At 29.1% G+C, this 16,046-nt stretch overlaps 1 protein-coding gene across 5 annotated transcripts in view; it reads right to left on the bottom strand.

The window, feature by feature from the left end:
- Positions 1 to 7,939, bottom strand: part of LOC112594952 (la-related protein 4) — a 32,417-nt gene extending 24,478 nt beyond the window's left edge. For 2 of the 5 annotated variants that reach the window (XM_025339982.1, XM_025339983.1), the window contains exon 1: positions 6,899 to 7,939. In XM_025339982.1, the coding sequence (XP_025195767.1) occupies positions 6,899 to 7,111 (213 nt within the window). In that variant the 5' untranslated portion in view covers positions 7,112 to 7,939. Of the gene's footprint in view, positions 1 to 675; positions 745 to 6,898 lie in introns of those variants that run through there. The other 3 variants (XM_025339981.1, XM_025339984.1, XM_025339985.1) reach the window with 3 other exon arrangements.
- Between the last annotated feature and the right edge of the window lie 8,107 nt (positions 7,940 to 16,046).

Consider the following 16,046-nt stretch of genomic DNA (forward strand, 5'->3'; position numbering starts at 1 on the left):
GAAGGCTCGAGTATCACCTAAAATTATGTCATATAATAAATATAGTCATGCAGATTATTTTTTTAGGAAATTGTAAATATCTTATAAAACTCCTATTATTTGTACATGTGTTAAGTTTTTTTTCTGCTTATCCCTCCCCTTCATCATACAAAAATTATGTATAAAAACAAATATAGTGTTGCAAAAATAATTAAATATGTATACATGTTATGCTCGAATTTTTTAAAATATGAACAAAATATTGAGACGTAAAAAAATATGTGGTAAAATAGCTATAGAACATAATATTATATGCGCAATGAAGCCGATGTACTTTCACTAAAATCCTCGTCAGAAATATACACAATAATAACTGCTTTGCAGGAATATAGTGTTAAATAAATACTACGTCACACGCTCATACAACATACATCATACACAAATACGTCGTACTCTATTGTCGAATTGTCAACATCTCTGCCTACTGTTTATTATATAAAGGTACTTCCTGATGGCTGATCCCTCTTTAACTATAGGTGCTAGTGTACTATTATACACTACTATATTGGTAATGATATTACAGGTAAAAATTATTATCACAACTACTACAGCTAACTACTGAATATATTATTCATATTATATACATATATATATATACCAGTACCTCCTTAGTCCCCTCTGATCAAATTAAAATACCTGTCGAGGAACCTGTTGATATTTCGTTGACTGATTTACACTACATATGTGCATCTTAGACATATTACGAGTTGTATATGTTCTTTTGGATGACGGACGATGTTTTCACGAACTCAAAGTTTATTATATTATATACTTGTTTAAAACGATTTCGAAGGTCAAGGACCGCGACGGCGGACATCCTCTTCTCTCCCTCTTTGTCCGTAAAATAAGTGCGTTTTTACACACTATAATGTATGCTACACATTATATTTTTCCCCTTCAAATTAATTATTATTGTTAAACTTACCGTTAGACTGCGCTTTGGTCTAAAGTCCGTTTTTACAATCCCGCGCACACATACATACATTTTAAAAATATTTTAATACATTTTCATAATATAATATTTTTAATTTGTATACAATTTATTTACCACGAAACTTACTCGATAGTCTCCACTACTGTAGTACTGCAAGGAGAAAAACGACAAATTTTGTTTATACATCGCAATTCATATTGGCATATTATATTGCTTACAAAGTACAAAAGTGTATGTTTCATTCTTTTGATCATATAATGATGTTATGATACATTGGTGGCCAGTCGGCTAAAGAAATAGTGACGAATAAACGAAAATACACGCTTATCTGACAACAAATAGGTTGGAATAAACTTAAAAACATCAATTTTCCTAATTGTTACTTATAATATGATCTATCATCGCAGGTGATTGGTATTATGCGTATCTTAACGTCTATGGCGTTCGTTAAAAAGTACATCCTCTAGAATATTAAGGTCAAAATGACCATAGTACTATATAATATATAGTTGCTATATAATTTGTACTCATATATCTTTAAATATTAATATAGTGTAGGTAACTTAATCACCAAATTTAATACATAATACATTCAAGAATTAAAACACAAACTTTAAACTTAATATACAATTTATAAGCATTAGATCACAAACATTAATAAAACATTTTGAATTAAAATAATAATAATAATTAATGAAAAAATTATTTAAAAAATATTTTATTGAAATACATTTATTTATTATTAGGATACAATTTTTGTTGGAAAAATACAGAAAATAATTGTCATAAAAATAAAGGTCAACGATTTTTATTTCGATAATCAGGTCATGAAATTAATTATTGATTGATTAATTTTGAAGTTAACTTTATTACCAATTATTAAATTTATTATTTTTGTATATATAAGTGATAAATTAGGTACTAAAATATAGAATAATAATATATTTTAGGTACTACTTAGTATTTCAGTGATTTTTTATCATACCAAAGTTTAATTATATTTAAGTTTTAACGATCATTAATCCAAATATTCAATTAAATGGTTAATTTGTTAAATTTCAATATTATAATAAAATAATTTGTATAAATTGTATATAGTTTTACAGTATGCCCAGTGTGGTGTATAATGTATACTGTATACTAATTATTTACAGTATTTGTAAATCATTATATTATTATGTACAATTAAACATTATACAAAAAGATTAAAAAATTAATAAATACTATTGTTATCGGTAGCAATGGAAATTTAATAGCTAACGTCTAATAAATTTAAGTCTCAAAGTTCTTAGAACAAACAATGCTTTATCAAGTTGGTGTCAAAAGTGTTTACCATATAATATCTATTATAACATATTTTTGTATACATAAATATTTAATATTAATATGTATGATAATAATTATGCAACAGTAACACACACTATATTCAGTAAATTGTCATCATTACATTGTTCATTATTTATTACTTATTAGTTATTACCAAAGTCTAAAACAATAAACCAACAAAATCGATAACGTGAAACGTTTATCGGTCAATGTCAAAAGCAAATATCATAATACAACAAGACAAAAACATCATTAAATCAAAATCAATTTTGTTTTCAAAGTGCAGTTAATGAAAATAATATATCTAAACGAAAACGTTTTCAAAACTGTAGACAGTTACAGTTCTCAAATCTGTCATAGTCTAAATTAATTAAATGTACACTCGTATTACATATTATATGTATATGTATATTATAGGTATGTATTAAAATGTATAATAAAACATTTTAAATATGTATTGTTTATAATAATTTCCATTTCATTATTTGATATATCAAGGGGAGATGATACGACATTTTACGTACTACGACCGAACTAGACCCAGTGGCCGACCCATAATGCCAAAACGGAAAAAAATACTGTCCACTACAAGTACAATATAATATATTATTCATCGATTATTTTGTTAAAAAAAATTGTTTTGTCTATAATAGATGTATTAAAATAGATATAGAATACTATATAATATAATTATTATAATTTATATACAAATTGCATATGTGCCATATAGAAAAAAACCGTCAATAAAAAAAATAAAGTGACTTCAACGATGCAACGTTGAATTTATGTATCTATAAGTAGCTAGATATAATCGGTGATTAACTTTAGTCTTTAACCATAGTCCATAGATCATATTTAATTTTACTATTTAAAATATAATATTTAACACAATCTATAGAACGTAAAAATATACAATAAGCGTATATGATGAGACTACAACTCATAAGAGTAATGTTAACTTTAATAATTATGTATTACTTAGAAAATAAGTCACTCATAAAATAACTACACTTTTAAGTTAGTAGGTAATCTTCAGTTATAATAATTAATAAAACGGTGATTAAAAAGAATAATTCTACATAGATATAAACAATTTACTGAATAATTAAAAGTTACTCTTATACATTCTCATAGATGTTAGTATAAACTATGAACATATAAGTTTCAATTTAATTAATGGTTTGTTTCAGTGACTTATCCATAAATGGTTCAAGAAGAGAATTTTTAAAATTTTACTATGAAGCTCTAAATATTTGTAATCAATGATACAAGGATACTAGCCCTCTATCGAGAAAAAAAATAACTAAAATTCCCTACAAAACTTAATTAAATATATTGATAACTTGATTAATTTATTTGGTACCTATATTATTTAATAATTTATTTATAATTAATATTTAATATCTACTACTGTTTACTAACTTTTAAGGTTATTCAATCTTGGCTTAGTTGTACACCAAAATAAATTTATTTAATATGTCAATTATTTATTTGTTCTGATTTAATTCTATGATTAATTCTTCTGAAATAATTCAATTAATCACAGAGTTTAAAAAAAGTACTTTTTCACTTATTTGAATTTGAAATATTAAACTCTTCAATATTTTATTTTAAACTATTGTAATATATAGGTATTAAAAGTAAACTGACTTAAAAATATAAGATAAGTAAATAAATTTCATGAAGTATAATTAAATTAGGTTTCAGAAATGTTATCGAATAATTAGATTAGTCATAATGACTGGAAAAAAGTTGATATAAACCAAAAAATAAATAATAGGTATTCATTTAAGCATTTACATGTGCGTGCATTAGTATTAGTCACACCGCACACACATTATAATATTATAATAATGACCACTTAATACTCTACATATTTCCACGACACGCATGCATACATTTAGAAAATTGCCTATATTTAACTCCTTAAAATTTGTTTGCACAAATCTCCTTAAAATTCAATATAATACACACTAGTTTAAAATCAACTTTGATCAAAGACTACAACATTAATTTTTTTTTTTGAAACTCAGCCCATAGAGGGGGTAGAGTAATTGCCCTTTATCACCCTCCTATCTAGTATTCGCCACTGGTTTGATTATAAATTATTATAATAATATATTCTACTACAAATAATTATAATACTAATCACTAATAGATATACACTATACACACTCTAAATATATTTAAATATAGTTTAGTAATATTATATCGATCTCTAAAACGTATTCAGAAGCATGCAATGATTGATATAGTATATGAATATACAATTTGGTATATCGCGGTCAATTCCATTGCTTTTCATCCGTGACTACCATTATTTATAAATTATAATTGATTTTTTTTCTCTGTGCGCGCAACTTACTAAACTATAATATCCTAAGACTCTACTGCGCATTCAAAGGCGTAGCCGTATGGAAACATATGTTTGCTTCCATATTTATATTATACTCTTATAAATTATTTTAAAATGTATTTATATCATTTTTATAGTTATACAATTACAGAAATATGATTCACAGTTATATAATATATATATATATATATATATGTTGCAATTTGCAAATAACGAATAAAATAATATAATAAAATATACACTGAAATATTATTCGAGAATATGACTGTATAATAATTATTTTAATTAACAAAAAGAAGCAAAAACTAACATCAGTATTTTTAAAAAACTAGTTATATTATTAATGTATCTTCTGTACGTATAAATTGTGTTCGACGCAACAGCATACAGCTATAATATGAATTAGTCCGAGACGTACACAATCACGTCATAATCAAAATCAACGGTAAAACGTCCGTATGGAAATGCAATTTTTGGTGACAAATATTATGCGGTTAATAAACGACGATTAGAAATACTGCAGACTACGGTGCATTGACTGTAATAGGCTTATATATATATATATACACACACACACACAAGTAAAACGAGCAATAAAAATGCGGTTTTATGTATAGACTATAGAATCATATGAAAATTATACATTATATATTGGAGACCTGTAGCCGGACACCGCCAGGCGCCTCCTACTCGGTTTAACTAACTGCAAACTCGAAGGATTTTAAATCAAGTCTTTGTACGTATTATAAGTGATTGTTTGAATGAAATCTCCAGAAAAATGTTTTGAATTTCACCGCCCTATTGTATATAGGCTTAAAGTAGTCGCCGGGACGCGTGTCTGTGATCAATATGTGTATACCAATTTAACGTATAATATATCTACACCTTTGTATACCACATGAATTTAATGCATTTACCTACGCTATGACTACACAAACAAATTTAACGTGATAATAAATACACATATTGTGTGTGTTTGTGTGTGTGCGTGTTTATAATGTATAAATATAGGCAAACATCGAGAAAATTGATTTTTCCGAGAAGACCGTTCGGCAACAGACTATTATATACACATAGATATTTCGCGCGCATATAGGCGGGTGATGGGAATACTGAGGATCGATGGGGAGAGCGGTTGTACGTCGGCGGTTCCTCCCGATCCCCGGGCGCGACCGTTCTCTCATCGCCGAAACTTCGACTCGGCTGCCATATGTTAACGGCGATACGATTAATGCACCATACGGCGGCGTTGATTTACTGCTACGTTAACGTGGTGACGTGAATTGCCGATATTCGCATCCGATTAAGTACCTATGTACAATGTGTGCATAGTAACCGTATAAATATCATACGTTTATACACGTACGGCGGTCAAATGAAGTGCAATATCTATCGTGTGCACGTCCGACGATCGCAGAGGTTTTATATAGGTAATCGAGGAGTGATGCGTACATGATCTATGTGCTGTGCTCGAATTCGTGAAGGGGGAAGGGGAGAGATGGTTCCTCTTGTTTTCGTAAAAAATATTTTAGCTTTTCGCTTCCACACGATATAATATTGAATCCTAATATCTCCAATCTACGAGAAAATCTCTGGGCACGCAAATAACTTTTCTACACTTTTCATCCCCTAACAAAATTTTTTTTTCTCAATTCTAACACTATATTCTGGCCATAATATTTTATTCGTTGGACCATCGCGATAATGCGATTTATCGTTATGCGTATATTGTTATTATTAATGATAGGTACGTCCGCGGATCGCGGACGGTGGCGTTTATTATACGATCATCCACCTTCATTATCATCATCGCAATCATCATCATGTCTCGTCGAGTCCGCTCTCTCGACCGTTCGCGCGCGGAGAAAGGCGTGTACGCCAATATACAGGTTTCTGTTTCCACGAACGCGCGCGTGTGTTTACATGTGAGCGGCGGAGTTTCCTCTCACTTTAGACTTAGATCGCTCGTTCGCTCTCTCTCTCTCACTCTCTCTGTTACTCTCGCTTTAAAGTCGCGTTCCGGGTTCACGGCGCGGAGTTCCGATGTCAACCGGGACGCTTGCAAACATCACTAAAGCGCACGTTATAGTAATAATAATAATAATAATAATAATAATACTGCAAATAAGTATACGACTGCACTTGGCCGTCTACGAGAAACGAAAATACACTTATAATAATAATATTATATTCTATATGCGTATTGTGCTCGTACTACGTCTGCGCGCGCGCTGTCTGCTTACCTTGTGTATGCATGTGCTCGAGTCGCCGAATGCCGGAAACGACGGTGGCTGATGGTCGGCCGCCGTGCCGGTTATGTCGTCATCGCCGCCGTCGTCGTCGTCGTAACGGTTCCGGTGCAGTCGGCGATTGTTGTTGGGATAGTGCGAGTACTGTTGTCCGCGCTGTAGCTGTTGTTGTTGCAGCTTGTCGAGGCCGTTGGTCCGGAACGTCATGACCACCGGCACAGTGCGATCCGCAGAACTACCCGCGGACGAGTACCACGGCCCCCGTCGCTCACGCGCCGACCCGGGACCCGATGAGCGAACCGTTTTTTTTTTTTTTTTTATTTATTTATTTATTTCCTCTTACGGGGCGCGCGATACAAACGCGCACGCAGCCACGCACGCGCGATGAGCCGTCCTCACACTAAATGGTCCCCTGCGAGACGACTGTGTGTGCGTGCGTGGGAGTGCGTGTGTGCGGAAGTGTGGGTGCACACGCACACGCACGGGACGAGCGGCGAGACAGGCGCACTGCACAGGATCTGTACGCGGAGCGAGGAAAACGAAATGCGACGTGTGGCAATGGTGGAACGACGTTATATATAATGTTTTCGTCGAGATATTTACCAGGCGCGCCGAGACGGTTTGTACGCCGTGATATGGGCACACCACTATAAATCTGCTGCGAGCGGCGCGTCCCACGGAGATATAACGCCGGACCTGTTGAGCGCGAGAACGGTACGGCTTTGACTCGCCGCCGTCAACCGACACGCTCCCCGTGACCGATCCCTTCCACGTTGGTCGCCACCACCGTTGTCGCGTCGTCGCCCGCCGCTCACTGTCGCCTGCGTAATCTGTTATTCTGGATAAGTATGCGTCGCCGCCGCCGAAGCTGTTCGATATAACACAACACCAGTATAAACAACAAAAACAATGCGAAAAACAATAACAACGACGACGACGGCGATGACGGTGACAATGACGACGATGACGACGACGACGACGACGACGGCGACGCTGATGATTGTGACAGCGACATATCACGTCGACGCCGATCCATCAATGGGAATTGAATAAAATGCGCCTGCGAAGTCAGACCCCGCCGTCTGTTTGCACAGCTGTATGGATTTTACGATGTGTACTTTAGAAGCGTTTGCCAACCCCATCTCGTGACTAGTACGGTATTATAATCTGCAGCCTGGGCGCCTGTCCGACTTCGCTATTACTACGGAATACGATATATATTGTATAACATTGTGATATCTCCGGTATTTTACGCTTCCCCGGCCCAAGTAATAAAATCTGCGTCAGTCCGGCGGACCTAAGGAAGTTATTATACCAGTGGTTTTCATCCGGTGTGTCGCGGCACACTGGTGTGCCGAGAGCGCCTTTGAAGTGTGCCGCGATAAATCTATTGATGGAGTCAATTTTGTATATATATATATATATGTATTTTATATAAAAATATATGCTTCACGTATTATATGGATTATTGGTGTGCCGCAAAAATTTTGTAGAAGAAGAAGTGTGCTACATTGTTAAAAAGGTTGAAAATCACTGTATTATACAATTGTATTTTATATCATGATTTTTTTTTTTTGCAAGTTGTTCGAATGTAAAGTCGTCCGAAGCACATTCGTTCAATTTAGATAATAATATGAAATTGAATTTACGTTATACATTATACATTCTCCTGCGTCCTGAGACACATAGTAAATGGTATAAATACGAATAGTCGTGTCAAAATCATTTGTGTATTTAATTAAAGTTTGGTGTACATGCGTTAAAAATGTTTGCTTGTTTATAATTGAAATATTTTTTAAATGTTAGTGGGTGTATATTATACTACATGGTTAGGTTGAATTAACTTACAAGTCAATACCGGTTGACTGTAAAAGAAATCGAATACTATGAATAGGTTCGTATTATAAATAATAGCTTAAGATTATTTACTCTAAAAATTATATTGCGTATAATAAATAGTAATATTCATATAGTAGTGAAACATTTTAATTCACTATACAAATATCTTTTGAGCCATAAAAAATAACTTAAATTAATATTTATTGTTTTAATATGTTTAAAATTGAACTTAAAATAACTATGAAATAAAATTGTACTAATTTATTTTTAAGTTTTTAAAAGAAAAACTTAAATAAGCAATCTTTTTTAATTTTTCAAAATTATTGTACATATTAAACATTGTATCATATACAAATCGAAAATAAATCTATACTTGAAGTTGAAAATTTTAAATTCCTATAAAAAGCACAAAATAATCCAATTTATATTAAATTACTAAAATATTAATTAAATACACTAGTATGAATACTCACGGGCGAAAATTTCAAGTCTACACAATTATTTATTTATGAATTACAATAAATAAACAATTTTGATTTTGTATAAAAATTCCTGTTTTTCCCCAATATTTATTTTTTTTTGTATTTCCCGATACTGGGAGTTTTTTTACTTTTGACTCTTCCATTTTCTAACAATAGTTAGCTTATAGAAACCATCTTTAAAATTGAAATACAAATACAATATTTTTCGATTAGGTAAAAAATTATAAAATGTGTACAACTCGACATAGTAAAATCAATATTTATCAATCATCACTCCGTTTAGAATCTAAAATAATAAAATAAATCTTAAAAACCAAGTACCTACACTTTTTTAAAATATTGTTTGTATAATAGTTGTATTATGTATGTAATAAAAATTTACATAGTTTAATGGGTTTCGTTAATAATTTTATTACTATAGTATCTCTGCTACTAGGATTATATTCAATTATTTTTGAATCACTTTATACCCATATAGTTCTTAAAATTTGTTTTTGCTTTCGAGTATTCTCAGGTGAAAATTATTTAGCCAGTGACATACAGCTATATAGGTACCTATTGGGTATTGATACCACTTAGTTCCTTTTATTAAAAATGATTGATTCACGAATACCTTTAATTAGTTCAAAATTAAGTAATGAATTGGTATTAGTCGATTTTAAATAAATATAGGTTTGAAGGGTACCTATCGTAAAAAGCGTTTAACTTGCTATATTAAAGCATATATTATTATAAAAAGTATAAATCTTGTAGATAAATCCAGAGATAATTTATTACTTTTTTTTCATTAACTAGCTATTAAGAAAAATCAGTATCTAAAATTTTAATAACTAATATTTTTATACCATTTTATAATACTTATAATAGCAAATATTTATTTTATTTTTTATACATATACTACTTTTATAACTATCTATTTAATATAATTTCATACATAATTGATATTTTTTATACACGGAGCGCGTGGCGAATCTATAAAACTAATTAAACTTTCTAGAATAATACAACTATTAATTAAGCTTAAGTATAGTATACGTATTATAGTGTATGCTATGTAATATTTGATTTCTTTAATATTATTTTTTCACAAACTAATTAATTAAATTAAAAAAAAAAAATAATCAAATTATCAAAAACTATAGTTTATTTTATTGAAAACAAATAAATTTAAAGGTAGAGGTGCATTTAAATTTATACAGAATTATGTATAAATGAATGAAATTTACGGAATCGTGTGTGTATGTCATTATGTTAATAGCTATTAAATTTATAGAATCGTACCTTACCGGTTCACCGCTTGGGCTGAGTTCACATTTATTAATTTTATGAATCAATTTTCAATAATGAATTAATGATTTCTTAAAACATAATTTAGTGGCCCGTGATTATTTATTTAATTTTATTGAATTATTAAATTACATCATTTTTATGCAACGCGGCATTATTGTAAGTATAATTAATTAATATATAAAAAAACACCTATTTTGTTATTATTTTTTGTATAGTTGAAAAAAATTAGAGTGCATACTACATGATTTAGTTATTTTGGTTAGGTTAGTTATTATATAATATAAATTGTATTAACTATACGACATAGGTACATACCTAATTGAAAGTCACTGTATTTTTAAATAATACACGAGTCGACTGTTGAGGTACAATTATACTATTTTATATCTATAGCATTAATTTCATTCTGTATTATAAATATTATACATTCTGTTAACTTTATTAATCTGTTTACTCGTTTTAGTCTATATTTTTCATCCGCTATGAAAGTATTTCAACATGAATATTTGTATTCAAAATTTTCCTAATAGTTAATTAAATTCCATACATACCCTCTTTTATACATATTGGCTGATTTAGGTGAGAGAAGGGTCTTATAAATACCTCTGAAAAAATTAAAACTTTAGATTTTTACAGTTAATTTACAACCATAATTTTTTTTTTATACCTATCTAATTTATAACATAGTTTAGGTTTAGGTATATTTTAAATATTGTATGGTATTCACGTATAACTTAAATTGAAACCTAATAATGATAGTCTTCATTTTATGATCATTATTGTTTCAGTGACAAAAATTATAAACTATCATCTATATTATAATTTAATAATGATAATTCAATAATGACTTTATGTATAAATATATTCTTTTATAAATAGATATATCCAATGTCGTATCTATGCCTTTTAAAGGCTGGGTTGCGATTGTTCTAAAATTGGAAACCCTTTAAAAAAATTCCTATTTATGAGTTATTTGATGCATTGTTTATATCATTTTTTTTTTTGTATTTGATAAGAGTGAAGATGGATTTAAAGAAGAAAAAATTTGAATGGAATATATACAAGCACACCTCATGCACAGCTCATCTTATAATTTATATAAATATCTTTAAATCGAATCACGAGTAGAAATAAAACTTAAAACATAACATTTTATAACAAATTGATTAGTTTAATTTCTTAAAATACTTTTTTTTACCATTATTTAATATTCTTAATAATTTATGAATTGATAAAATTGAAAAACTAAGAAATTAACTTGAGATCTGAAAGATATTATTGTAACGATAGGCAGACATTATAAAATCATTTTTTAATCAAAAAGCAAGATGTTAATTTTCAAAATTAAAATGGTTAAGTTAAGAATTTTTATGCAAAAATATTTATTATAATATCTGTTTTATACTCCTATTATTATAAAAAGAATGTACTATAAAAAATATTTTAATATATCACTTAATTAATAATTTTCCAAACAATGGTTTTTATATTGTTTTATTAATAATGGTTCATAAAAATTATCGTTGTAGGTTTTCATTAAAATTTGGTGGACATCCATTAACATTTTTTCAAAGTAGGCTGAAAAACTAAAAGCGAGAAAAAATAGTCTAAAAATTCATATGGATTTAAGTTCTACAAATTAAATATTTAGAATATTTTGGCGGGGTATTATAACTTATTTACTTATAAAACGAGTCGTAAATTTTTAGTGCCTATGCTCTATAGCCATAAAAATGTTTCACTTGTCACTAGTTGACTTGTCCATAGAATTTTTTCATTTTGAAATGACGCTGGAGTAAACAAAAACTAAAAAATATTATATAATATTTGACAAAATAAGCTAAATTGGACGTTGAAAATATATATTTGTATTTTTATAAAATTGAATTGGTTAGGACTTAAGTTTTTAGTCTTATCTCATTGATGAATAGGTACACTTGGTATGCATTATATAATTAATATGTGTATATAATCGTTAAATAAATGAAGGTAATTGTATAATATTTAGTGGCACGAAAAGCTGTGCGCATTCAAATTTAAATGTAGACATCACATGAACGAATATTATAATAATTAATATATTATATCTGTTGCTTAATTGAATTGTTAAAGTGATGTATAATAATAAAAAAAAAAACATTGTAAAATTAAGCACGCGGCGTGAGTCCCGCATGTACCTACGACATATATTCTAATGACGACAGATAATACGAAAACGCTGTGTTACAGCGAAAAAAAGGAAAACTTTTGAAGTTAAAAATTATTTACTATTTATATTTAAAAATAATTAAACACTTTGTGTTTATGTCAATAATTTTGACATAAAAACAAAATATATATATCATTATCTTAATTACTCGTATGGTCGAATATAATATATATTATATGCACTATACAGATTGATTCATAAAGTAGTATTAAATATGCTTACTCCATTTTTTTAAACTATATAGTTATTTAAAACCTGATCTTTAGAATTTTTAAATATACTTTAAGATCATTTTTTCCAATTCTTCGAAAGTACTATTTAGGAAATGTCCTGTAAAATATACAATTTTTTTTTTTTTTTGAAATTATTATACCTTCTTTTCTGCTGTAAATTATTTAGAGATTTATTTTTCTAAAAATGTTGACCTATCAAAGTTAAAATTTAAATAAGTAGTTTATGAAATTATTTATTTTTTAGTACTAATAAGCACGTGATAATGAAATGGAAGATATTGGGACTATTGTGTTAAAAATGTTATTCATTATTATTGATCTCTCAAAATTACTAATTTTTTTTAAATAGTTCTAGATTCAATATCATATCTATTTAATATTTTTAGAAACTATTATCCTCGGTAAAATTTTTTTAATAACAGAAGTAATAGTCGTTCGAAATTTGTATTAAGTGTAGGTACTTACACAACAATTTTCAAAAAAAAAAAAAAATAATAATAATATTTAATAAATAAATAACAGAAAAAATAGAGATTTGTTTGAAAAACAAAAGTTTGTATGGCCACGTAACACTCTCCGTGTAGACGTGTAGTGAAAAAAGTCTTAAGAATTTTAAAATATCGTCTTTTAATATATTTAAAAATTATTAAATTAAAAAATGGAGGTGAGCCTAGATAGTTAACGACTCTGTATAACTGTATTTATAAAAAAAATAGTTAAGAAATCTAATAATATTATTATATTATCATATTGCCAATTATTAAAATATTTTTTGATAATCATAAGTCATTTATCATAATTTGTAATTAAAAAGAGAAAAATTTTACTATGAATTTCTCCAGGGCCCAGACTTATAGACCGAAATGAGACTGCCGTATCTATAAAATATCGTGCAAAAAGGTAATAATATTTTGCTACCGACTAACAATGTCAATGTGGCATGGCAGTGGTCATGGATGAGGTAGTGGTAGGACGAGTATACGAATATAACTATATTAAACAAGGTAAGTGCGTCGTTCACGAAGCGCGTATAATTCAATACGGTCTGTCGGTGGCAAGTGACGACGGACAATGGGAATGCAAAGGCGACAGCGGTGGACTCTCTATGACGTAGTGGTTAGTAGTTATACCATATTACTGTATAATAATAGTACATGTATTTAAGTCACAGCTACAACCAGCAGGTACACGTAATAATAATATCGCGGTCCCCGCGTAGGTGCGTTTATACTTTATAGTTTAATCATAGATTATACAGAGCGATTCACTTGTATGCCCAACCATTTTTCTTTTAGTAATAATACAGTTCTTATTCATAATCTGATTTTAAAAATTTTAAATGTAATAAAAGCTATTTTTTTGGAATAATTGGTATTTTTTATACTATTTAAGAAGTGTCTTGTGTAATTAACATTTAATTTATCAACATTTTATAATTTGTAAAAATTATCCTAGTAAAATAAATATCTATTAGTTTTTGAAAACCATTTTTAAGGAAAATTATTCTTAATACCTAATTATTTAGTTACATTTAAATAACTCGAAAACTCCAAAAATTTAGTTTTTAATTATTATTATTATTATTATATAAAAAAAAAGGAGAGGGCAGCATGATAAATTGCCCAGTATACCTACTCTGTATTATTTACTTATATAGTTAATAGTATTTTTCTAATGTCCGTTATATAACTAACATAGAATGTTTTATCATACGCGTTTCCCCCTGCAGTGGTAGCGTAAAATATAACATTTTTTTGAGGTACAGCATTTATTTTGACATCTACCCCATGGTGAGCAGTCTAAAAAATGATAAAATACTTTGATTTACATACATTATAATGATCATTTTCATTTTTACATTTCGGATTTGAATACTATTTAGAACACCAAAACAATACCCAACGTTTAAAATTTGTTTTTTGAAGTTGGTAAGTAGTAGGTAATTTATCAGCAATTTGTGTAGAAGAAACGTGGCAAGATACCTTGTATATACTATAACATAATAGACATAAAACAATTAACATACTGCAAGCGTGACATCGATGCGTTTTCCCATGGTTTGTGCCGCTATGGTACTCAGTAGTGGCTATAAGCCTATAAAGTGTAAATCATGATTTAAGATAGTATAAAAGATATAAGATTATCTTAAATCATAACCATAACTTAAGTTAAGTTCGCTAGAAAACCACTAAAATGTAATATCGATCCGTTGGACATGTAACGGACAGCTAATGAATAGTGTTTTTAATACCTTACGGTGTTTATATAATATATATGTATGCAATATGCATACATACACGCATGTGCCTAAATTGTCATGTGCTGATATAAATCATTATTATTCATACGAAAATCAATTCTAAATGGAGACGGTCGTTATTCGTTAGCCTGAGGATATTTCACTAAAATTTATTTTTCATTGGTAATATATTATACTACCTATGGTATAAATATGGAATTGATCTTTGCCCATCAAAAGTGTAGGTACCTACATATTTTCCATATAATAATAATATAACTTTTATAGCTGTTTAAAACTTAGGTAAAATATATTGTAGGTACCTACTATGCAAGAAGAGGCAAAAATCTATTATAAACGGTTCCACCTATGCCTTAACTCTTGTCTGAATGCACTAATTAAAAATTTAGCTACATTAACCATCCCTGCAGGTAACCCTTCTCGTCGTCTTAAACGTAAATAATGCAGAAACCTGCTCACCCTTAACCTCCTCCCCTTCCACCCATCAAAAAAAAAAAAAAAAAAATGTGTGTGTAAAAAATAAATAAATAAAAGACGAAAGTGTCATTAATTTGTGGCTCCTTCAATCAAATTGTTTTTCTTCTATTGTTGTAAATTAGCTCATACTCTTATTGCGTCGCAGGTACAGATTGTGTATTTATAATAAAGTTAAAAAAAAAAAAAGGTACCTACTAACATAATATACCGTAGAAGTGTAGAACCAATAGTGGATCCAGAAATATAGTAACTGTGGGTTAACTGAACTTAAAAGGACCACTTCTATAAGAGCAAAAAAAAAAAATGTTTTAATGTAAATCACATTCAGGTTTATCGTTCATCGACATTCAAT

The sequence above is a fragment of the Melanaphis sacchari genome, unplaced genomic scaffold (assembly GCF_002803265.2).
Source record: "Melanaphis sacchari strain LSU unplaced genomic scaffold, SCAv2.0 Contig24_pilon_pilon, whole genome shotgun sequence".
NCBI lineage: Eukaryota > Metazoa > Arthropoda > Insecta > Hemiptera > Aphididae > Melanaphis > Melanaphis sacchari.